The following is a 26,503-nucleotide window of genomic DNA, read 5'->3' on the forward strand; positions in this document are numbered from 1 at the left end:
CTAATTTCCTGTTTGGCGTTGAGGACCTCCATCCACTGTTGAGAAAGCAGAAGCAGCATGTCCAGAGTAGAGTGACCAGGTCTGAAACCAAATTGATGATCAGAGATCAAACCATTGGAGAAGAGGAAAGATTTCATATCTGAAGCAATGATGGATTCCATGACTTTGCTGATAATTGGGAGAAGGCTGATTGGTCTGTTGTTGCTGGGATCTGTTTTTGCACCTTTTTTGTGCAAAGCGGTGATGTTGGCTGATTTCCAAGCAGATGGCAGATGACCTTGAGCAAAAGAGAGGGTGAAGAGAACAGAAAGAGGGAGTGAAAGAGCGGAAGCACATGATTTTAGGACCCGTGGGCTGATGCCGTCAGGACCAGTTACAGAATCAGAGTCGAGGGTTGACAGAAACTTTTCCACCTTGTCAGGAGGAAAGGACACAGAGTCCAGGAGCAGCTGGGTACGACTGGGTACGGTGGGTACAGAGAAGGATGGGTTTGGGACACAAGATTTAGAGGCAAACACAGAGTTGAGGCATTCAGCTTTTTCACGTGTGGAGTCAGCCGTTAAGCCGTTTGAGGTGAGGGAGGGGATGGAGGGGGAACAAACACCAGAAACAGATTTGACCAGACGCCACCAGGATTTGGAAGAGGGAGACAGATAAGAGAGTTCGGTCTTGAGAACGGTGAGATATTGTTTCCTGGCTCTCCTGAGGGTGGACACACACTTGTTTCGGGCTTTGTGAAAGGAAATGAGATATCCTTCCGTTGGATTTGCTTTCCAGGAGACGAAAGCAAGTTGTTTCAGGGCAACAGCCTCACCACAAGATTCCGTGTACCATGGACGGGAGGAAGGGTATGACAACTGAAGACGAGATGGGATAAATCTGTGCATGAGAGAGAGCAATTTACTTTGAAAGAATTCCCAGGATGAGTTGATGTCAGAGGCGGTAGAGATGGGAGACCAGTCCAGATGATTGATGGCTGCTTGAAGACCGTGCCAGTTGGCCTGAGTGAAATGCCAGACTCGTCGACGCTGAGGAGGCTCTCTGAGAATGGTCAGAGAGATGTCCACTTTGACAAGCACATGATCAGATGAGCCGATTGGAGCAGAAGAAGAGCAGCAGACATTTTCAGGGAAGTTTGTCATAACCAAATCCAGAAGAGAAGATGCTCCGTTGACTGAGATCCGGGTCGGGAAATTGACAGATTGTGTCAGTCCCAGTGAGTCGCAGAAGTCCTTTGCTGAAGAGCCATGGCTGGTGAGAGAGGTACCCACACCCAGCCAACTGGCATGGTGACAATTGAAATCACCACATATGAGGAAGAGAGAGTTGGGATGGGTAGATAGAAGTTGGTCCATATTATCAGACAGCGAGATGTAAATGGAGTCATCGCTGTTTGGTGGCCGGTACAACACACATATGAACAAAAGGTGGGAGCGAAGGGGAAGCCGTAGCCAAAGGTATTCCTGGGGGTGAGGTGGAGAGAGGGCAGTGGAGGGCGAGTGAGGAAGAGAGTTTTTTATAAAGATAGCAACCCCACCTCCAGGACGAGGCTCAGGTCTATCATACCGGAAGAGGGAGTAACCTGGGAGAGATACCAAGGCATCAGAGACATCATGAAGGAGGAAAGTTTCTGTTAAGCAGATCACATCTGGTTTGTCAGAAGCAACCTGTATGGAGAGATCAGTCAAGTTTGAGCGAAGGCCCCGGATGTTTGAGGTCCATACCGTTAATGAAGAGGAAGGGGGAGCATCCGGTCCAGAACAGGGGGGGGAGGGGTAGGGTAAGCTGTGGAAGAGGAGGAAGAGGTAGGGAGAGCTGTTGAAGGTGTGTCAGAGATTTCAGAGATTTCAGAATAGCTTGGAGAAAGGGAAGAATGGGGCGGACAAAAGGTTTGATGGAGATTGGGTGAGGCACAGTGAGGTGTTATTTGAGGAGGAGGAAGAGCGAGGCAGAAGGTTGGGGGAGATGAAGGTGAAAGTTGGAAGGGGGAAGAAGCAGGGAGGATGCTTTGAGGAGGAGGGGTGAGAGGGGAGTCTAGGAGGGGAGGAGCGAGGGAGAGTCTCGGAGGGGAGGGGTGTGGGGGGAGTTTAGGAGGGAGGGGAGGGAAGGGGCAAGGGGGGAGATTTGAAAGGGATGGGTGATGGGGAGGATTTGAAGGGGAGGGGTGAGATTGGATTTTGAAAAGTGTACGATTCATGGGAAACGAACATTTTTTGCAAAATGAGTTTGAGACCTTCGAGTCAAAAATATGTTTGAGGACACTGAAGGAGGGGTGGAGTTCTGGATAGTTTAGGGAATGTAGAAAGGAGGAACTGTAAGAGATGGTATTATATATATTTTTTGGAATGAATAGATTTGGTGAGCAAGACGAAAGCATCCTTTTGTAGGAGAAGAAGAAAAGGGTGTTATAATATATGAGAGAAAATAGTTGTTCAGGGGAGAGATTATACATTTCTAATCACGTGATCACGTGATCGCGAACGAAGAACGAACGAACAAAAAAGAACAACAAATAAACGAATAACACCTGGGAAGGAAATATTTTTTGGGGGGTTTTTTTTTTTTGAGTAGAGATATTAAACAAGGAGGTATGGGGTGAACGACTGGGACGAACCAGAGAACGAAAATAAATGCAGCGCATTCGACGAATCGCTGAGAGAAAAACAAAACCACAAGGTCGGAGACGGTACGGTCGCCAAGCCTACGAGTACTAGGCCGCAGAATACTCGATACGCATTAACCGACGATTGTGTATACATGTACGAAAAATTAGCACCGAAAATTTTCCAAAAGATACGCTTCGAAAGATAGATACAGACCTACAGATAGAAAGATAGATAGATACAGATACGCTTCGAAAGAAAGAAAGATAGATAGAAAGAGAGATAGATACAAAGATAGATACATACACCGAAAGATAGATACAGTCTCGACAAAAACACAATTGAGAAGGATCACTTAGCTTCGAAAGCGTGAGCGCATGGAACAGCTTCGAAAAGACGTGACCTCCTTGGGGTATTTTGTGCCTTTGGGGGGCTTTTTTGTCTTCTCACCTTGATGGCTTCATGCTCGCAGAATCTTGGCAAGTATGCACCCTGCACCCTTCATTTCTGACCCCCCCCCCCCACCCGATGGACCCCCCCCCCCCCACCCGATGGACCCCCCCCCCCCCCCACCCGATGGACCCCCCCACCCACTCCTCCCCTTTCAAAAAACCTGGATCCACCCCTAGAGTAGATGATGGCTCCATTATATATTTTGGCATTACTCAGTGGACCAGTAGCTTTCCTACCATGGGCCGGCAGTTAAGTTTGCTTAACCTTTTTAACAGTTAAGTTAAGATAACGTGTCAATCTGCATGACGTAATCAAAGGCAAGGTGTATCAGCACACAACGGAAAATGGCCGCCACAACTCGCTTCAGACTCGTCAGAAAGTGAATTTGATGAAGATTTTTCTGACAAAGAATCCTCTGATAGTCAAAATCATTATGAAAATTACCAGCAGAAAATTATCCGTGAGATGATGTCGCAAGTCATGTGGGTAATCAAATCGCCATTTTGAGGGGGTAGGAGGAGGGCGGGGCCGATGGAGCTAGAGTCCCTGTATAGAGAGAGTTACGACAACCCGGAATTAGAAGCCATTTTGTTTCCATTGTTTGTGCCACGCACTCGTGCACTGCCCGCTCGTGTGTATACATTGTGCGTAACCTAGTACAAAATTTGAGTGCCTCCATTGTGTAATTTGTGATTTGCACCGTGCCCCTCGCTTTTGATATGATTTTCTCTTAGTCCAAGATAAGAATCGGATTTTGTTTATTGCAATAATCTTTGTTCATAGTAAGGCAGTTATGTGATATGATTGTGGCTTTTGTGGTAAAAGCACCAAAATTGGCACAGCTGATGATCATGACATACTAAATGATTTCAGATATAGGGCCAAGCACATTTTTTCCTTTTACACCCATAAAGTGGGAAAATCCAAGATGACCACCATCTGAATCGTGAAAATCTATTTTACATCATATCTTTCTGAATATATATCACATAGACATGAATAACATCGTTTTATATGTTTTCACACATAAGGAAGCCAATGGCGCCACTCATTTGTCGCTAAAAGGCATTAAAATCCCGATTAAGCTGATATTCATGATATATATGTCGTGGCCGATGCATAAATATGACAATTTATCATGTTGTACGACTTGTTGTACATGCTTTCAGATGGAATATACATTATATATTATAATATATATATATAATATATATTAATAATATATATATAATATATATAACATATATATATAATATAATATATATTAATATAATACTTCTCTTATTTCAGGTGACTGATCAGAAGTAGAATCCACCATGCCGGCGAAGAAGCGATGTAAGATCGTACAAGATGTCAGTCTGCAACCATCTACATCAGCAGTTGGCTATCCTCCCATCGATTGGAGTCGTTGTGCCCTTTGCCAAGAACATTCTTCAGAGCCTCTCCAGTGCCCAGCAAAATCGAAGAGGACAGATGTTGGGGCTGGGTATGACCGTGTGGGTGACAATTTAACAACGTTTCGAGAATTAGGTGAACAGCCAGTTGGCGTGGACAAAGCACAATTAGATGATGGCGATGGTATCCCTCAGACACTTGCCAAACATAGCGCTCAGTGGCACTCATCTTGCCGTTTGAAGTGTTCTTCAAGTCGTCTAGCACGACTTCAGACAGCTGCAATACCTCCATGTGAAAGTGACACCCAAGATCGCCCTTACCCGCGGCGACAGTTTTCACGAAAAGACCTACCTTCTCAAGGTGATGTATGTTTCTGCTATGATGAAGTTGCAATGGAACGTGCCTCTCTGCATGATGCCATGATGCCCAAACTGACCTATCGAGTTAAGCAATGCGCCCTGAAGCTTCAAGATCAAGATCTCATTGCAAAACTTAGCTCCGGCGACCTGGTGGCACAGGATGCCAAATATCATGCACCATGCCTTGTGAAATTGTACAACGCAGCCAGTAGGAAAACAGCCGTAGATCGACAAAGGAACACAGATGGAGTATCTCATGGCATAGCATTGGCGGAACTCTTTGGCTACATAGAAGACACAAAGATGGTAGAGCAATCGGTTGCCCCAATATGCAAGTTGTCAGATCTTCTCAAGTTATACACTGATCGACTGAGACACCTGGGGGTTGAGGTAAGTGGCCGTATCCACTCTTCAGACTTAAAAGATCGAATACTTGCTAATGTCCCTGGAATCCGGGCCTACAAGCAAGGCCGAGACGTTCTACTCAGTTTTGATGATGATGTCGGATTTGCACTGATGAATTCGAGTGTGGATAACTGCGACGACGAAACTATATGTTTAGCTAAGGCAGCACAACTCATTCGTCGAGATATGTTGGAAATGCAAGCAACATTTGATGGGTCCTTTAGCAAAGGCTGCCAAGAACAGGCTGTTCCCAAGTCACTGGTGGCACTAGTTAGCATGATAATGGACGGCCCAAACATTATGAATAAAGAAACTGAGAAGGTGAGACAAGTACGCTCAGTATGGCACAAATGCTGCAGTACAACAGCTACGTGAAAAGACACCGAGGTTCCACTGGTACTCATCACAATAAGAACAGAGATGCCACTGCCAATATACCTCGGTATGATGATTCATGCACACACACGAAAACGTGAACTTGTTGATACCTTGTTCCATCTCGGACTATCAATATCATATGACAGGGTTATGGATATATCCATGGATATGGCCAACGAAGCAGCCAGCCAATATGAAAATGATTGTGTTGTATGCCCCCTCATTCTTCGAGATGGTCTCTTCACGACTGCGGTGGTGGATAACATTGACCACAATCCCAGCTCGAACACTGCTCGTGATTCCTTTCATGGCACTGGCATATCGCTGTTCCAAAATCGGAAAAAAGAGACTGATGGCACCAAGCGAGAAAGAGCTAACTTACAACCAGGGACAACAAACAAGAAGATACCACAACTTCCGGAAACCTACACGATCCTGACTCCAGTGGCAGTTAGAAAGAAAGATCCAGAAATCCCAGAGACGACAGGTCCACTCACAAGTAACACTGCTCCTCTGGAGGCTGCTCTTGAAGACGAGACGAAATAGCAGAAAAACACACAGCGACTCATAAATCAACAGGTCCGAAATATTGATGATCCGATTGCTTGGGCTGCATTCCACTCGAATAAAAACCAATCACGTAACTTCGATGTCACCATCACATCACTTCTGCCATTGTTCCCGGACGACTCAAAGTCAGTGGCCATGATTCGTCATTCGATGGATGTTATCAAACAAGCTGTCGAACATCTGAACCCTGGACAGATTCCTGTGCTCACAGTAGATCAGCCTTTGTTCGCGATCGCAAAGCTCATCCAATGGAACTGGCCAGAAGTGTACGGCGAAGAGAACTTTGTCATCCTACTTGGAGGGTTGCATATAGAAATGGCTGCTTTGACCACTCTCGGGGATTTGCTGGATGGCAGTGGCTGGACAAATGTTCTTACCCAAGCAGGTATTGCGACAGCAGGAACGGCTGACTCCTTTCTCAAAGGTGCCCATGTCAAGCGCACTCGAGATGCACACCAAGTCACCTCCAGTGCATTATCAATTTTGCTCCAAACAGCTTATGATGTGTATAGCATGGAAACAAGTGCACCACTGTCGTTTGATGATTGGTGTGTGAAGCAAGCTGAGGTTTCTCCACAGTTCCACTACTGGTATATGGTCATGCACCTTGAATGTCTCCTCCTGGTCTATGTCCGGTCACTTAGTGATGGTAAGCTTTCACTCTACGTTCCTGTGCTGAAGGCATTAGCTCCTTGGTTCTTTGCCTTGGACCACACTCACTATGCTCGATGGGTTCCCGTGCACATACGTGATATGACAACACTACACCAACGACTTCCCCGAGTAGCAAAGGAGTTCGATCAAGGCAGCTTCATTGTTCATAAGACGACTCGCCCATTCTCAGCCATGGCTATCGACCAAGCACATGAACAAAAGAACAAAATCGTCAAAGGAGATGGTGGGGCAATCGGGTTGATGCAAAATCCTAGAGCTCTACTGAGGTGGATGGTAGCTAGACCAGAAATCGCGAGGGCTATAGACAGTTTCGAAACAGTTTGCTCGGATAACAACACTGGGAAAGACCAAGTCAGGCATCATGAGCATACACCATCTGCACAAGTCTCCTTTGCCAGCGAGATCAGGGCTCTTGTGCAAGTAATCAAAGACCTCGGTAATCCATTCATGGAAGACAGTGGCGACCTTCCGGTTCTAGATACCAGAGACATCCCAGATCAAGCTGTAGCTAAAACTTTTCGTGGGATAGAGAAGCTGGGTCAGGACCAATATGACAGCTATGTCACTCAGCGGTTAATTGAGCGAACAACACCTGTATCGGATACGATCCCCAAAAACAGATTGGCCTTGTTCAGCCGGCCACCCACAAGGACTCCATCCAAAGCGACACAGATGGTAGCATCGCTCAAGAGTGACTGTGCACTGTTCTCCAGGCTTTACATCGCATGCCAAACACGTGACGGTGATTTGGAAAACGTTTTCAAGCATGAAAACCATGCATACCCGCCAGCCTTGTCTCAGTTGGGAAAACTACGGCTTGGTACCCAAGCGGATCTAACCGACTGTCTAGAGAAGCTTTGTACATCTGAAGGCGAGGCGCCAACAGTCGACGTCATCATACTGGATGGAGCTGCTATCATCAATATGCTGAGGCCAGTGGGAGCGAAAACCTTCCAAGACTACGCCACACTAGTGTTCCTGCCGTACATCAAGGCACAGTTGGCAAAATCCAACAGAGTTGACATTATTTGGGATGTGTATCGCCAAGATAGTCTAAAGTATACAACAAGAGAGAAACGAGGAAAGGGCATCAGAAGGCGTGTCACAACAGCCAACTCAATCCCAGGAAACTGGCAGGAGTTTCTGAGAATAGATGACAACAAGACTGAGCTCTTTGATTTCTTGGCACATCAAGTAGTGGAAAATCTTTCGACAGAGAAGGAAGTGTTCTCAACATGCGGCGAGAATGTGCTTTGTTCTCGTGTTCATCAGGATGTCTCATCATTGGCACCTTGTACTCACGAAGAGGCCGACACCAGAATGTTTCTGCACGTCATGGATGCAGCAGAGAAAGGTTATCGCAGGCTGATGCTGCGTGCAGTGGACACGGATGTCGTCATCCTGGCTGTCTCGACTGTTGTGCAACTCGAGAACACGCAACTTTGGATAGCGTTTGGTACTGGCAAACACCTTCGATACATCCCAGCTCATCAAATCGCCACATCTTTGGGTGCAGAAAAGGCACGAGCTCTTCCCATGTTCCACGCATTCACCGGTTGTGACACGGTCTCTTCCTTTGCTGGAAGGGGCAAGACAACTGCCTTTAACACATGGAAATCATTCAATGCAGTTACTGCAGTATTTGCGAAACTTGTTGCAATGCCAGCAAGCTTCAATGATGATTGTATGTCAGTACTAGAGTCGTACGTAGTGCTGCTATATGACAGAACGAGTTTTGAAGCTACTGCTGACTCAGCCAGGAGACATCTATTCACTACCAAAGCAAGATCCATCGATGCCATCCCACCAACTAGCGCAGCGCTTTTGCAGCACACAAAACATGCCATTTACCAGGGAGGACATGTTTGGGGGCAGGCACACATACGAGCTCCAGATGTTCCTTCGCCAGAGTCATGGGGATGGAAAAAGAATACTTCACGAGGATGGGAGCCATTGTGGACATTGTTGCCAGAAGCAGCAGTGTCCTGTTCAGAGTTGCTACGGTGTGGCTGAAAGAAGGGATGCAGGGGACTCTGCAAATGTGTCAAAGTTGATCTGAAGTGCACGTCACTCTGCAACTGCGCTGGTAATTGTGATCATAATGATAGCCATTAAGTTGTGTTGTTTAGTTGTTCCGTTGCTAACTATTCTTGATTTGTGTGGACACGTAGATCTACACGTATGTAATTACCAAATGATTCGTAGTGTAGGTTTTGTCCAGTTATTGGTATCAGTTATAATTATATACAAAAATTACGTTCTTTTATACAGTAAATGTGTCAATAAGTGTGCCACTCAGTGCTAGATTTTTTATTTGATATATATGGTCTATTCAACATTTTGTTTTGCTTATTGTGTTGATATGCTGTTTTGTTCCTCATCTGGTCACATTAAAAAAATATTGTTCATTTCTATGTTAGTGTTTTGAATAACGATATACATGTATATGATAAGGTATACACACATGGTTATATATTATGGTGTCATATTCTTTGACAATAAAGTATGTGATTGTTTGTACATGTGTGTTAAATTATTTTCTAAACCTTGAAAAATTGCTGCATTTCCCATTTTTTCACGAACTAATTTACATCTTTTGTCTGACATATTGATTTGTGTACATGTTATCATCAAAACGATGATTCCATTGAATTCATCATAGCTGAAAACATATACATAGATAGTAGATACTATATTCGTCTTGATATGTCATTTATTGGCGAAGATATTAGACTTCATAATTTCTCACAATTTGAACGGCGGCCATATTGGATTTTGCCATTTCTGGGCATCCAGGGAAAAATTTGAGCTTGGCCCTATATCTGAAATCATTTAGTATATAATAACCTTCAAATCTGCCAATTTTGGTGTTTTTACCACCAAAGCCACAATCCTCCTATATTTGGCCACATATCTGCCTAACTATCAGAAATGTAGTTTTATGTGGGGAGGAGAGGGAGGAGAGGGGGAAAAGGAATAAAAGGGAAAGAGGGGACAGGAAGTGCCTATGATTTTCTGGACTACCTTGCTCTCTTGCATCTTACTTTCTTGACTAGCATGCATGCACACAAAGCCGACAATGTGAACATTTTCAAATCTCTGTTAAAGACTCATTTATTTGAAAATGCCTACATCTGATTATATCTTAGGTTTTCTTCTTGCATAATTTGTATTTGTATATTCATCTCGTTGGCTTTCTTCTCTTTTCTAAGCGCTTAGAGGCTCCTGCAATTTACGCTATATAAATTCCTATTATTATAACAAGATTGCCTTAAAACCATCTTGACAAATGACAGAAATGTTGATTTTAAATATGAAAATTAAAAAGTAATTTAACTTTTCATGTAGGCGCACCGGGAGAAATACATATGCACAATTAAATTGTAATTATATAAAAGGCCCAGAAATTGTAATCCAGACTTGCAATGGAAGAGTATGCACATAAAACATACCCGTTTTTCATAGCAATGTACAATTAGTTGTATGGTGTACATCTAAACTATTCCAAATTACATACATGTACATAATAATAATAACAATAATAACAGTATTTATATAGCGCCATCCCATGAAATTAACAAAGCGCTTCACAACATATCTTGAAGACTACAACTTACATTACACAATCTTAGAAGAATACGACTTAAAGTTACTTTTCAAAAAATACAATTAAGTTACTTTGGAAATAAATGTGTTTTGAGTTTTGATTTGAAAGTTTTTATGTTGTGTGAGTCCGAATAGTTAAAGGTAGTTTGTTCCAGAGGGCAGGTACTGAGTTGCAAAAGGCTTTGTCCCCGTATGGCATATGAGTTCTATTACAGACAAGGAGAGTCTTATCAGCGTGTGATCTTAAGTATTTGGCGTCATTAGAATGAGTGTGAGTATTAAAGACAATACTCACATTATTAAGTATTATTAAAGACAACAAACAAAGCCAGACAATAAAATAGAGCGTTCATCGTATGTATTCAATGCAAGGCCTGAAACACGCGAAGATCGGACAGGAAACAACATGGCGTCCACAGACCACGTGACCAAATTTTTTCGGACTCTTCATGTCGCAACTCTCTCTATACAGGGACTCCAGATGGAGCGTAAAAGGACACCCAAAAACATGTGAAGGTCTTTGGTAGAATATATACCAGGTATAAGAAATGGCATAATGAGGAATGACCAGTCCATTTCTTCTCGAGAATATCAGTTCAGAATATGGTCTCATCGTGTAAAAAGACAACATAAATATAAAAGCTGTGCTATCAACAATATTTAACTAAAACATTTAGAATTCAGCTTCATAATCCTTAACCTTCATTACTCATCATTGGCATTTACATGATCCAAAGACCTGCTTTTAGAAAAGTTAAGAATGCTAGGATATTTTAGATCTGAGTGATTACAAACAGCCTAGCCTAATTCAAATCCTCTCTAAAACATAGCCTAACATGGCATAGAAACAGCAGTTTTCAGTTGAGAAGCCGATTGTTTTGGGGTCAAAAGGCCAAAAGGTCAACATAGGCCAAAGGTCACCAACTTTGCCAAATTTCTAAAATCCTCAATTTTCATCTGATTGACTTGAAATTTGAAGAGGACTTGCATATCTGGTCACTGAATTCAACCACCAAGTATATTTGAGGTTAACATCGGCCAAAAGGTCAACATGGCCCAAATTTCTAAAATCCTCAATTTTCACCCGATTGACTTGAAATGTGAAGAGGACTTGCATATCTGGTCACGAAATTCAACCACCAAGTATTTTTGAAGTCAACATAGGCCAAAAGGTCAACATAGGCCAAATTTCTAAAATCCTCAATTTTCATCCAATTGACTTGAAATTTGAAGATGACGTGCATATCTGGTCACTGAATTCAACCACCAAGTATATTTGAGGTCAACATAGGCCAAAAGGTCAACATAGGCCAAAAGGTCAACATAGGCCAAATTTCTAAAATCCTCAATTTTCATCCGATTGACTTGAAATTTGAACAGGACTTGCATATCTGGTCACTGAATTCAACCACCAAGTATTTTTGAGGTCAACATAGACCAAAAGGTCAACATAGGCCAAAAGGTCAACATAGGCCAAATTTCTAAAATCGTCAATTTTCATCCAATTGACTTGAAATTTGAAGAGGACTTGCATATCTGGTCACTGAATTCAACCACAAATTATATTTTAGGTCAACATAGGCCAAAAGGTCAACATAGGCCAAGTTTTTGAAATCCTCAATTTTCATCCGATTGACTTGAAAATTGAACAGCATTTGCACATTGAGTCACTAAATAGGGAAACTAACTATTTTTGAGGTCAAACGGTCAAAGGTCAACTGAAGGTCAACCTTCCAAAATCATCATTTTTCATCTGAAAAATCGTCACTTTTCTTCCTGTTGACCCGAGCTTTGATCAAGATTGTCAATTTTAATCTTGATGAAATGGACAATTTGCTGTATCAATGGAATTTTTTTTCTTGGGGGTGGAGCAGATTTTGCAAGTATCGTGCTCCGCATGACGTCTTCTTGTTATTTATTGTTGTTGGTCTTTTTGGAAAACATAGGTAGAAGTGGCACACATTAGTAAATAATGAGGTGGGAGGATAAAGAACACTAGACAACCATGATAAAGGTACACAGAACCAAGGAACAGCACAAGCACAATTGTACTCCGACATACCACTCATGCACATGACCATCAATATTCAGATACTCTCACTGTCGATACCCCATAATTTCCTTTGCCAAGAGAAGCTCGAGCTGCATGGAAGTTCCATGCAGATACTACCAATAAATAATCTTAAGACAAGGGTCATTATGCTCGACTAACAAACAGCTCAGACATAAATAGAATCATAATTAATGGGTTATCTGCAATTATGTATGTAACTTTTTTTTTTTATGTAACAATTTACAAATTGTTGTAACCACGTGAGGGGCAATAACATTCAGGCACGTTTCAAGGTGTATTGCAGGGGCCTAATGTGCAGTGTAAATATATTGTGGGTTGGTCTCAGTAAGTGCAGAATTTATCAGCGCAGTGAAAGTACAGTGCCAATAAATGGCAAATTAATTTTTTTAACTGATCAACTGTCCTTACTCCACTACTTTCTCTGGCAAACAATTCCACAACCCACTAACTACTCTTTGAAAGGAATAATCCCCGTCTCTGGTTTTGGTTTAACATTACTTTTTCTGCATTATTATTCCACCACCTGTCATGTCTGTTCATCATATTTCATGAGGCAATATTGGGGTTGGCAGGATGGCTTAGATGCATTAGAGGTGTGCTCCTATCTGTCTAGCCTGAGTTTGAATCTTGACCCAGCTATAACCTGTCATCCCGTGTTTCACAGACAAGGTGATGCATCAATGTGTGTGCCACTACCCCCCTCCCCCACCCCAATGTAGGTGAAACTGAGTGTCCCATCTACCGACACTAGTTGGTGCACATTAACAATTCCACAGTGTCCTCCGCAAAGAGTAGGTGAGCTATTGTCGGCAACATGAACAAATTACAAATTCCTGCCCTAACCCGAGTCGAAAATCAAGCCTGGCTAGCCAATTCGTGAAAGACTTGTGCCAAGCTTCTGCCGACCCCACAAGAACGTGGCAATAATTGTGGCCATTAACAAAGAAGCAGAGGAATAATCATTTGAGACAAGTCAGAAGACGACGATGGTTCACGAGCGAGCGGTATTCAATGACAAAGGATGGACTATAACCGAAAGAGGCCCGGACAGGCCAGGCCCGGAAATGTCAAAACGAAGGTTACTGACCTTGAAATGAGATAGAAAATAATGTATAATCAGTTATGGTTAGTTCGCTACACAATACCGAAAATTCGGTGAAAAATGAAATGAAAAAGAAAAAAAAAATTAAAAATGAAACCATCGAGCTCCGTGGGGCTAGACACAAGACATTGGCCTAACCAAATATCGAAACCCCTGTCAGATTCCACCAAACCCCTCGGTGAAGATGTAGCTTGAACTCATTACCCCATAAAAAGACATCTTTTTCGGGCGTGGCTCTGCCCACAATGGGCGCAATACGCCCACTCTAGGCAGGACACAACTAGATCATGATATCAACCTCCCACCCAAGTTTCATCAAGATCGGATGATATCATCGGGTAGTTATGCTGCGGACAGGCAGACACACACATAGACACACACACAGACAGACGCACACACATGACGAATATAGTGGTCACTAGATAACTCGTGAACCAAAAATATGAGGCAACACTTATGTTGTACAAGATCTTATTAGAAATAATACCCAAGCAAAATAGGCGAAATGGTCTACTTTGATCCTGGTACAAGTATTTATAATTTATTATATTATGCTATGATTACTAAGAATAAGGTTTTAAAAATGTGAATAAAATAATGATTGCTACTTAATTAGGAGGCATTACTTTTTGGGTAACCCTCTTATATATGTGAAATGATTGTTTAACACACTTGCGTCCCATAAGTTACTGTACCCTGTAACAAAAACACAACTTGTTTGACCTCTTGCAATCCCACAGTGTGCAAAATGCAAAAATGTTATAACACAAAGATAATAAAGTAAATGTTCAAGAAATCCAGACATAAATGTTCCAGGTATAAATTTTCAGAAATTAATGAAAGGGAGCGCGTTTCGAGGAAATTCCAAATTTGAACAGTGCTTTGGTGCACTTTACATTACGCATTTATTAAACATGGTTCACAGTGCTGAAAGCAAACTTCAGGGGATGTTTACCACACATCTTGGAGTAATATGTGGTTTTTTTATATATACTAAGCCAGGGCTCATGGAAGACCAAGAACACAGAACAGAACAAAAAAATAACATAAACTGGGTAAACACACCAACAGCAGGGGAGAGGGACATAACGGATGGCGACTTGGAAGAAGAATGGCTAATGGGAAGAATGAGAGCAGGGGAGGATGTTCCATTTCATTGTAAGTTATATACTTTAATGTTTCCTTTCAACTGGAATACATCATTTTAGAATGTGTACACACTGACAATACATGCATAGAAAAAGCAGAATAAAGTGTATAATTCAATCTCATATTGATAGTAGATGTTTACACCCTTTACACCCAAAGGCTTATGGATCTTACTGAGCTCGAGCAGGCTTACTTTATATTTTTAAAGTGTGTAAAACAACAATGTGTAGTCTTCAGATTCTAACAAAGATGCGTCTGGTTTGGCAAAGAAGGCAAGCATGTAAAGGGGTGATGTTTGGCCAGTGTACATTCATGGAATTTCAACCCAACATGTACTCGTATTACCCGCTATACTCCAGAAAGCACTTCAAAAATGGTTCCTACCTCGATGGGTGACTTGGCATATTTCAATATTCCATTTTCCAAGATGAAAAACCTCTGAAACACAACAAATAGACAATATATTTGAATAACACCTCACCAGTGTCACACAACACTCGCCTAGTTGTTTTCCCGGATATCTTGCTTCTGTTTTCTCAACACTATCCTATCCTATCTCCGATTTATATTTCCTCTCCTCACTTCAAAAAATGGAACAAAAACAGACAAAACAAAAACAACTTTATATTTCACTTAATAACGATTCTTGTATTTGCTGAATTTTATTCTGCTCCTGGTTCTACATTCCCCCCTCTGTTTTCTCCATACTGAATCTACATTAAATATAAAATCTCTCTATAATTCCAGTAATCTCTGTGTGTCTGTCTGTATGCGACCGCTGTTTCTCGACAACTACCGGTCCGATATACTTGAAACTTGCCAGGTATATTGCTGGGGACCCGAGGATGTGCCTTTTCAAGGTTTGAAATTAATCGGACAAGTGGTTCCCAAGGTATGGTCACCGTACTCGCAAGCTGTTCGCTTTGGCTTTGCGAATGGACCAAACCATTTCATGTAAATAGAGGGGGGGGGGGGGTTCTGTGGTCGTTACTGCCACGTGGTTTCAAAGTTTTTTTTTGTTGTTGTTGTTTGCACGCGTTTTTTTGCACGCACGTACGGGCAAGCACGTACGTGCGGGCACGCCCTAGTTAAATATAAATGCCTCTTCAAAAAAAATCATTTAAAAAATGCTTTTCAACCCTTGGATCTCTTTCACTAATGCCACACATGTTCTTCTTCTTCTCCACTACGATATACAGGTGGTGGACAAAAAAAATGCAAACACCTGGGTCAATGAGAGACACCAAGTATATTGAAAGAAACAGCTTCCACACAGGTGTGGCTCATGTGTTAATCAAGCAAATAACATCCCAGTATACGTAGGGTCATCTATCTATAATTCCAGTAATCTCGGTGTGTGTGTGTGTGTGTATGTGTGTATGTCTGTGTGTTTGTCTGTGACCGCTGTTTCTCGACAACCACGGGTCCGATATACTTGAAACTTGCCAGGTATATTGCTGGGGACCCGAGGATGTGCCTTTTCAAGGTTTCATATTAATCGGACAAGTAGTTACCGAGCTATGTCCAAAAAACGATTCAACCAATCAGAGAGCAGCGAGTTATCACGTGTGCCGAACGTGGCGAACAGACTCTGCCTCGGACAGCACATTTGAGAGCGTATTCATTTATTTCACGTTGGCAAACTATGTTGGCGTTAAACTATGTTTTAAAACTAATTAAAACTAATTTGCGATTCTTTCGCTTTCCTGCGCGTTTGTGCACGCTATGGCGATTTCTTTACCAAACTCCGCAAGCCGTTCGCTTTGGACCAAACCATTTCATGTAAATAGAGGGGGGGGATTGTCACCGTACTCGCAAGCCGTTCGCTTTGGACCAAACCATTTCATGTAAATAGAGGGGGGGGGATTGTCACCGTACTCGCAAGCCGTTCGCTTTGGACCAAACCATTTCATGTAAATAGAGGGGGGGGGGATATAATTTTAGATATATATATAGTACGGGCATGCCCTAGTCTATCTATAATTCCAGTAATCTCTGTATGTCTGTATGTCTGTGACCGCTGTTTCTCGACAACCACGGGTCCGATATACTTGAAACTTGCCAGGTATATTGCTGGGGACCCGAGGATGTGCCTTTTCAAGGTTTCATATTAATCGGACAAGTAGTTACCGAGCTATGTCCAAAAAACGATTCAACCAATCAGAGAGCAGCGAGTTATCACGTGTGCCGAACGTGGCGAACAGACTCTGCCTCGGACGGCACATTTGAGAGCGTATTCATTTATTTCACGTTGGCAAACTATGTTTTAAAACTAATTAAAACTACTTTGCGATTCTTTCGCTTTCCTGCGCGTTTGTGCATGCTATGGCGATTTCTTTACCAAACTCCGCAAGCCGTTCGCTTTGGACCAAACCATTTCATGTAAATAGAGGGGGGGGGGGGGGATTGTCACCGTACTCGCAAGCCGTTCGCTTTGGACCAAACCATTTCATGTAAATAGAGGGGGGGGGGGATTGTCACCGTACTCGCAAGCCGTTCGCTTTGGACCAAACCATTTCATGTAAATAGAGGGGGGGGGATATAATTTTAGATATATATATAGTACGGGCATGCCCTAGTCTCTCTATAATTCCAGTAATCTCTGTGTGTCTGTCTGTATGCGACCGCTGTTTCTCGACAACTACCGGTCCGATATACTTGAAACTTGCCAGGTATATTGCTGGGGACCCGAGGATGTGCCTTTTCAAGGTTTGAAATTAATCGGACAAGTGGTTCCCAAGGTATGGTCACCGTACTCGCAAGCCGTTCGTTTTGGCTTTGCGAATGGACCAAACCATTTCATGTAAATAGAGGGGGGGGTTGTGTGGTCGTTACTGCCACGTGGTTTCAAAGTTTTTTTTTGTTGTTGTTGTTTGCACGCATGTTTTTTTGCACGCACGTATGGGCAAGCACGTACGTGCGGGCACGCCCTAGTTAATTATAAATGCCTCTTCAAAAAAAATCATTTAAAAAATGCTTTTCAACCCTTGGATCTCTTTCACTAATGCCACACATGTTCTTCTTCTTCTCCACTACGATATACAGGTGGTGGACAAAAAAAATGCAAACACCTGGGTCAATGAGAGACACCAAGTATATTGAAAGAAACAGCTTCCACACAGGTGTGGCTCATGTGTTAATCAAGCAAATAACATCCCAGTATACATAGGGTCATATGTATAAAAATGCTACACAGGCCTGGTTGCCTATAATTATGGCAAGCATGGCTACAAGAGGAGACATCAGTGACTTTGAAAGAGGGTTGATTGTTGGGGCGCGTTTAACATACTCAACTTGTTGATGTTTCACGAGCAATGGTGTCCAAGGTGATGTCGGCCTGGAACTCCAAGGGAAAGAAATCATAAGCAAAGGGCAGCAGTAGGGGAAGTGCATACTCCAGGATTGTGATATCCGTGCACTAATTTAAAGTGCAAAGCAAAGCATGCGAGCAACTGCAGATCAATTGACTGTAAATTTCAACCTGGGGAGCGAGAAGCCAGCTTCATCAAAAACGGTCCGCCGAGAACTCCACAGACGGGATACTGTAGTCGGGTTGCAGTGCATAAAATGCTCATCACACGTGTCAATGCATGTTTGTGAGGCCAGTGGAGTAAAGAGCACTGGCAATGGACTACCAAGCAGAGGAGAAATGTGATATAGTCAAATGAATCCTCCTTCACCATGTTCTTGACAAACAGAGGAGTGCACGTGTGGCACCAAACTAAATAACGCTACAACTCTGAGTGCTTGGTTCCAGAAGGGTTCTGGTGGTTCTGTAATGCTGTGGGGCACATTTTCCTGGTATAGTTTGAGTGCAGTCATTTCCTTAGAAGGCAAGGTCAATGCGAATCGCTACTTAATGGTACTGAGTGATCATCTTCACCCCATGTTGCAGCATTTATTTCCTGTCAGGAGGGGTGTCTTTCAGGATGACAATGCCCCCATCCACAGAGCACGTGTGGTTGCCCAATGTTTGATAAGCAATGACACTGATGTTATCCATATGTCATGGCCTTATCAGTCACCAGATATGAACCCAATTTACAGGAAGTTCTGGAACGACGCCTGAGACAGTGTTTTCCATCTCCATCAAACAGGTGTGAGTTAATTGACTTTCTCGTGGAAGAATGGTGCCGCATCCCTCCTGCAGAATTCCAGATGCAGATTGAGTCTATGCCATGATGCATACAGGCTGTACTGGCTGCACCTGGTGGCCCAACACCGTATTAAGTGATTTTACATTGATGTTTCCATTTTGTTGCCAACAACCTGTACGTCTCTTCTTATTCTTCTTCAAAAGATTATTTTTCTGAGGTGGTTGGCTGCTCTGCATCTTGTCTACAACCCTTCCCCCTTTACCCCCAGTGTTTTTCCATGTATTTAACAAGCATTCTAATCTCCCATCCCATGATTTTTATCTCCGTTTGTCAAAGTTGGGAATATGGAATCAGGAAAAGCATTCAACCCCAACCCGGAATCCAACCTGGATTTCTCGCAATGGCAAATCCTCCCTTCTGGACTTAGTGATTACTAACTTTCCCACAAATGTCTCCTGTTCTTCCTCTGCTCCAATTGGTTCATCTGATCATATGCCTTTGAAATTCAAAATCTCCCTGGCTATTCTCAGAGAGCTGCGTCAATGCCAGTGAGTCTGGTATTTCACTCAGACAGACTGGCAGGGACTGCAAGCAGCCATCTCTCTTCAGGACTGGTATCCCATATCTACTGCCCCTGATTTTAACTCATCCGGGGAATTCTTCCATAGAAACCTGCTCCTTCTCCTTCTCACTCTCCTATCTCTCTCCTCTCTCTCTCCTCTCTCTCTCCTCTCTCTCTCATCTCTCTCTCATCTCTCTCTCCTCTCTCTCTCTCTCTCCCCTCTCTCTCTCCTCTCTCTCTCTCCTCTCTCTCTCCTCTCTCTCTCCTCTCTCTCTCCCTCTCCTCTCCCCTCCCTCTCCTCTCCTCTCCCCTCCCTCTCCTCTCTCTCTCTCTCTCTCTCTCTCTCTGATTCATCCCATTTTGTCTTCAATTATCCTACCCCTCTTCATGCCGATAGTACCTGTGGAGAGGCAGTTGCTCTGAAATAACTTGCGTTCTCTTCCTGGAAGGCAAATCCAAACAAAGACAATCTCAGTACATTCCAAATTTTCTGCAATAAGTGTGTGGCCACTCTCAGGAGAGTGAGAAAACAACATCTGTCCAACCTCAAGAATGAACTTTCAAACTTGTCTCCCTCCTCTAAAACATGGTAATACCTTGATAAGTCTGTCTCCAGTATATGCTCCGCTTCGATCATCCTTTCCCTCTCTTCATATAACACCACAGCCGACTCCGCTCATGAAAAGGCTGAATGCCTCAATTCTGTGTTTGCTTCCAAATCATGTGTTCCCAAGCCCTCACTGTCGGTGATCCCATCCTTCCCTGTCATACCAAACTCCCCCTGGACTCTGCATCGTTTGCACCTGAAAAGGCGTAGAGGGTTCTTTCTACCCTCGACTCTGACTCTGCTCCTAGACCGGACAGCATCAGCTCACGTGTCCTAAAAACCTGCTCTGCTGCTCTTGCACATCCTCTCTATGCCCTTTTCACACTGTCCTTTGTACTAGGTCATCTTCCATCTGCTTGGAAATCCACCAACATCACTACACTACATAAAAAGGTGCAAAAACTGATCCCCTCGACTACAGACCTATCAGCTTACTTCCAATCATCAGCAAATTAAAGTCATGCAATCCATCATTGCAGTTGATATGAAACCCTTCCATTTCTCCAATAACCTCATCTCAGATCACCAATTTGGTTTCAGACCAGGTCACCCCAACTTGGACATGCTGCTTCTACTCACGCAACAATTGATAGAGGCCTAAATGTTAGAGATGAGATCGGGCCGTCTCCCTGGACATATCTCGTGCTTTTGATAAAGTCTGGCATCCCACGTTACTCTCCAAAATCTCTGTCTATGGCATCCAAGGAAAACTCCACATATGGCTTACTGACGTCCTCTACTCTCATTGTCAACATGTGGCACTCAACGGAATCCTTTAATTTCCTCTCTCTGTCAAGGATAGAGTGCCCCAAGGCAGTGGTATGGGCCCAGTCCTATTCCAAATCTTCATCAATCTCTCTGACTCACTGGAAAATCCTCTTTATCTATTTGCTGATGACTGCACCCTCTACCGTGACATCCCTCATCATTCAGACAGGCAGGCTGCAGTCTCCTCCCTCTCTTCAGACCAATATATGTCTTTCAATCCTGACAAATGTCACACTCTCACTATCTCTCTCCAAAAATACCATCTCAGAAACCCTTCTCTCTACTTTCTTCACAATCCTCTTGAGGAAGTTCAGTCATTCAAACTCCTGGGTCTCACTATCAGCCATGATCTTTCTTGGGCAAATCACATTTCAAAATTGGCTTCCAAAGCCAGGCACCGACTGGGTGTGCAAAGTCCTTCCTTGGCACACCTGAACTCCTATCCACCTGCAAGGCCTTCATCCACAGCTTGATAGAGTACTATTCTCCCTTCTGATCTGGCTCCCCTGCCTCACATCTTGCTCAGCTTGATACAGTCGAAAACTAGGCCTTTAAAATTAGTGAAACCTCCCACGATGAAGCTGAGTCTATGGGCTTATCACGTCACTGTCGCAGACAGGTCGGTGGATTCTCTGTCTTCTACGGCCTCCTTTCTGTTCTTGGACCCTGCGCTCTTCCCGTGCTTTGTCCCCCTAGATTTATGCCGTGCTCACACAGTCTGAAACTACCTACATCCAGGATCACTGCTCACTTTCACTCATTTGTTCCTCTTTTTCCCCACCTTAGGAATCAAGTTACACATCGTCTTCAATCTCATTCATGTCTTCAAGACAGCTGTTCATCAACATCTCAGAGCATCCCTAATCCAAAAACCATGACCTTTTCTATCCTCGTTCACCCCACCCAAATTCCTCCGTCTTCCAAATTTCTAGTTTTTCCTCCTTGGAGTTTCCTTCTGTATTCATCCTCCTTAATCTGTTTGTCTTTGAGCAGGATATCTCAAAAAGGTATGGATGGAATTGGACAAAACTTGGTGGAAACATTGGGTGTGTGAGCAGGACAAATCCATTCGATTTCGGTGACGAACCGAATCCAGATTCGAATTTTTTTTGGCAATTCCTCACCAATGAGTAACAAGGCAAAAATGATACATAGCACGATATCTTAAAAAGTAATGCACGGCTTTAGACAAAACTTGGTGGAAACGTTGAGTGTTACGAGGAGAAATTCTTTAGATTTTGGTGAAGATCCCGATCCAGATCTGGACACTAGAATTTCTAAAGTAATTCTTCACAAATGAGAGATAAAGCCAAAAACAATATATGGCACGATATTTCAAAAGGTTGTGGATGGCTTATGCCAAAACTTGGTGGATGAGTTGGGCCGGTGACAAGAACAAGATGATTCAATCAATTTTGATCAAGGTCCAGTTAAGGCCTATCAGTGGGATACAAAATGTAAACTGTTCAACTTGGTGTAGTTATGTGCTCTACTGAGTACTGGTCTAGATCGTTCTGCATGTGATATATGCAAAACTTCTCCATAAGCCTTAGATAAATGTTAAATGGCAGACCGTGGAGTTGTATTATATTTCCACACAAGGTATTTGGTGTTGACATGTGTGAGATGCATGTGTATGCTGCATGTGTGAGAAGTGTTATGATTTATGGGAGCGAGACATGGGTAATGAACGTAGAGCAACAACGAAGGCTGGAAAGGGTGGAAATGCGAATGGTTCAGTGGATGTGTGGGGTATCGTTGAGAGAGAGGAAGACAAATGATGAATTGCGAAAGATGATGGGAATAGAGCCTCTAATTGATGCTGTGAAGAGAAACAGGTGAGATGGTTTGGTCATGTGTTGAGGAAGGATGAAAGTGACTGGTTGAGAAGAGTGATGGAAATGAATGTCGAAGGAAGTAGAGGACGGGGAAGACCGAGAAAGACTTGGCTAAAGATGGTGGAAGAAGAAATGCGGGCAAGGGGGTTAACAAGGAGAGATGCAGAAAATAGGGCAAAATGGAGAAGATTGTCATGGGGACCGCAAGGCTAACCCCCGCTCTAGCAGGGAAAATGGCCTTAAAATGCCTGTTGTTGTTGTTTGTTTGTTGTATTTGGTGTTGACATCAAAACTTGACCTCCACAGACATCAAAACTGCTTCAATTATAGTACTTCTTTCTTGTTGGGAGACTTGCTGGAACAGAATCAACAAATTATTGTAGACCTGCAGAATCACCCTGTTTTATTGCCCTCATGTGTCAACCCTGTCCAATGAAATAAAATGTAATATTTTTCATCAACTTAAAAGCAAAATACAATAGCGTACAAAAGTCTAAATACCTAGTTGCTAATTCAAACACAGAACTAACGGTCTGCATGAGGGAATAGTAGAATAAAATGGTCGACTTATCGATCATAAAAGATGAAAAGGTGCTAATGTTTCAGGCTTTACCACCTGTTTGAAGGAAAACGTTTTGGGATATAGCCTTTACCCTTTTTCTTATATCAATTCGAACATTCAACATATGTCCAGCAAAAGTAATTTAAAAGATGTTTTTCTCAAGTCAATTGATGACTTGACAACTAGGAAAGTTACTTTTATTGGAGAGTTTCCAGTTGACTATCACATCACGTAATTATTTTTGCTGGACCTGTAAAATCTGTAACTACATGGCATACAGCGAGACTATAGCATCAATACAAAAATATAAAAACAAATAGTAGAAATACATCTTATGGTGTCAAGTAAACAATTGACTTCAGCAAAAATGTCATTTTTATTTGTGGTTGTTGTTGTTTCATTTGCAACCTTCTTTTCTGTTTTCTTTTTTCTTATTTTCCGTTTCATTTCTGTGGCTGCTGGTTGCATAATTTTCTGGAAGCGCTGCTGTGCCGCTGATGCATTGGCCCTGTTACCAGTAAGCTGGTTCTCATTATGCCGACCTCGGAAGGATGACAGGCTGAGTCAACCCACCTGGTGTTATTTCAACAGCACGACAGGGGCTCAAACCCAAGACCCTAAGATCTTAAGCCAGCCACCTGACCATTAAGCCAACACCAGGCTTCTTTCTTTATGGTATTTCCACAGCTGAAACATACAAACATTCACCTATGTTTTTCAACATTAGGGCAGGCCACCAAATTCCTGTTTAACCTGTGTCATTGTTAAGATCATAGTTGACAAAATGTTGAGCAATATGTGGTGCGTTGGCATATCCATCTCTTGCGGCTATTCTTAGCCAGTGATAGTAAGTGCCAATGAGCTGTTAACTATAAAAGTGCCAGCGCATTGGCACTTGTATCATAACATTACAAGTGCCAATGTGTTTGCTCTTGATATCATTGGCAAAAAGGAGGTGTTATCACAATGCATCCCATGTGCCAATTCACCCCAGGTTATTCTACTGTGATAAATCTCACAACAATGAAATGAGAAAACAGACTGAGATCCTGACTTAAAATTTCAAAAAACTTTGAACCTATAATAATCATCAATAAAAATCACAATCATGATCAATCGTCACAAAGATAATCCTAAAAATCAATGTCAATGCTATTATTAATATCAGAATATTGAGCCAATCAATTAATGACATTTGACCAAGATCTTGAAGAAAAAGAGAAAATGTAAACTAATTATCATTTAATGATGACTGGGTTGGGATCATTTTTCAAAGCATAAGTATGTTTAGCATGTAGCATCCCGATGAACATCATCTATACATCTGTGAGTCATGAGGTATTTCTACGACAAGCATTTCTACCACACGGAATTTCTACCTACGACAAGCATTTTCTACCACCACGGAAGTTTAAATTTCAGGGCAAACCAACACATTGTCAACACAACACCATGCATTGAAGGTTCCCAAGAGCACAGTGGCCTCCATAATTCTTAAATGGTCTTAAATGGACATTGTCCTTCTGGAAGTTTCTCCCATCTCCACACAGGATCTCTGGAGCTCAGCCAGAGTGACCATCGGGTTCTTGGTCACCTCTCTTACCAAGGCCCTTCTCCCCAGATTGCTCAGTTTGGCCGGGCGGCCAGCTCTAGGAAGAGTCCTGGTTGTTCCAAACTTCTTCCATTTAAGAATTATGGAGGCCACGGTGCTCTTAGGAACCTTCAATGCAGCAGAGATTTTTTTGTGGGCTTCCCCAGATCTGTGCCTCGACACAATCCTGTCTCTCAGCTCTGCAGGCAGTTCCTTCGACCTCATGGCTTGGTTTTTGCTCTGATATGCATTGTCAGCTGTGAGACCTTATGTAGACCGGTGTGTGCCTTTCCAAATCATGTCCAATCAATTGAATTTACCACAGGTGGACTCCAATCAAGGTGTAGAAACATTCCAAAGATGATCAAGAGAAATGGGAGGCACCTGAGCTAAATTTCAAGAGTCATAGCAAAGGGTCTGAATACTTATGTAAATGTGATATTTCAGTTTTTTCTTTTTAATAAATTTGCAAAACTTTCTAAAATCCTGTTTTCTCTTTGTCATTTTAGGGTATTGAGTGTAGATTGATGAGGGAAAAAATGAATTTAAACGATTTCAGCATAAGGCTGCAACATAACAAAATCTGAAAAAATTGAAGGGGTCTGAATACTTTCTGAATGCACTGTATATATACACAAAGTCATGGCCAAAAATATTGGCACCCTTGCACTTATTAAAAATAACTCACAATTTTTTCGAAAAATAACTTGAAATTAACAAAAGTATTTGGTCTCCACAATTCTTTATTTGACTGTTAATATTACAGAGCCTTTGTTTTTGATTCAGAACTTAATATATAATTTTAAATCAGATAATAAAAGAAATGGCATTGACAAAATTATTGACACCCTCGACTTAATATTTGGTAGGACAGCGTTTGGACAAAATAACTGCAGCCAAGCACTTCCTAAAGCCATGAATGAGCTTCCTTCATCTCTCTGCTGGCAGTTTGGCCCACTCTTCTTGTGCAAACGGCTCCAGTTCTTCCAGATTTGAAGGGTCCTTCTCCCAACTGCTGTTTTCAGATCTCCCCACAGGTGTTCAATGGGATTTAGATCTGAACTAATTGCTGGCCACTTCAGAACAGTCCAGCGTTTTGTCTTGAACCATACCTGTGTGCTTTTTCAAGTGTGTCTGAGGTCATTGTCCTGCTGCAAGACGCATCACCTTCGACGGAGACCCAGCTTTCTGACACTGGATTGAAAATTGCCCTCCAAAATGCCTTGGTGATCTCCTGATTTCATGATGCGATGCACACATTCAAGGCACCCAATGCCAGAGGCAGCACAGCAACCCCAAAACATCACTGAACCTGCTCCATGTTTGACTGTAGGGAAGGTGTTCTTTCTTTGAAGGCTTCATTTTGTTTTCTGTAAACATAGAGATGATGTGCTTTACCAAAAGCTCAAATTTGGTCTCATCTGTCCACAGGACATTCTCCCAGAAGGATTTTGGTTTGTGCAGGTATGTTTTGGCAAACTCCAGTTGGGCTTTCTTATGTTTCTTAGCAGTGGGGTCCTCCTGGGTCTCCTACCATAGAACCCCCTTCCAATGAGTTGGCTACGGATGGTGCGAGTTGAAACTGTCTTTTGGACAGGTCAGCCTGAAGGTCAGCTTGAATCTGTTTGGCAGTTGATCAAGATGCTTTCTCCACCATTCAAACAATCCTTCGCTGCAATCTTCGATCATATTTTCTTTTGCGGCCATGT

The 26,503-nt window shown here is 42.7% G+C and overlaps 1 protein-coding gene across 1 annotated transcript in view; it reads right to left on the minus strand.

Annotated features, from left to right (window-relative positions):
- Positions 1-26,503, minus strand: part of OSBPL6 (oxysterol binding protein like 6) — a 182,165-nt gene that overhangs the window by 111,040 nt on the left and 44,622 nt on the right. Inside the window, exon 5 of the mRNA XM_078787034.1 lies at positions 15,154-15,207. Coding sequence (XP_078643160.1) covers positions 15,154-15,207 — 54 coding nt within the window. The remainder of the gene's footprint in view (positions 1-15,153; positions 15,208-26,503) is intronic.

Source organism: Myxine glutinosa, chromosome 1, assembly GCF_964187855.1.
Source record: "Myxine glutinosa chromosome 1, kmMyxGlut1.1, whole genome shotgun sequence".
NCBI lineage: Eukaryota > Metazoa > Chordata > Myxini > Myxiniformes > Myxinidae > Myxine > Myxine glutinosa.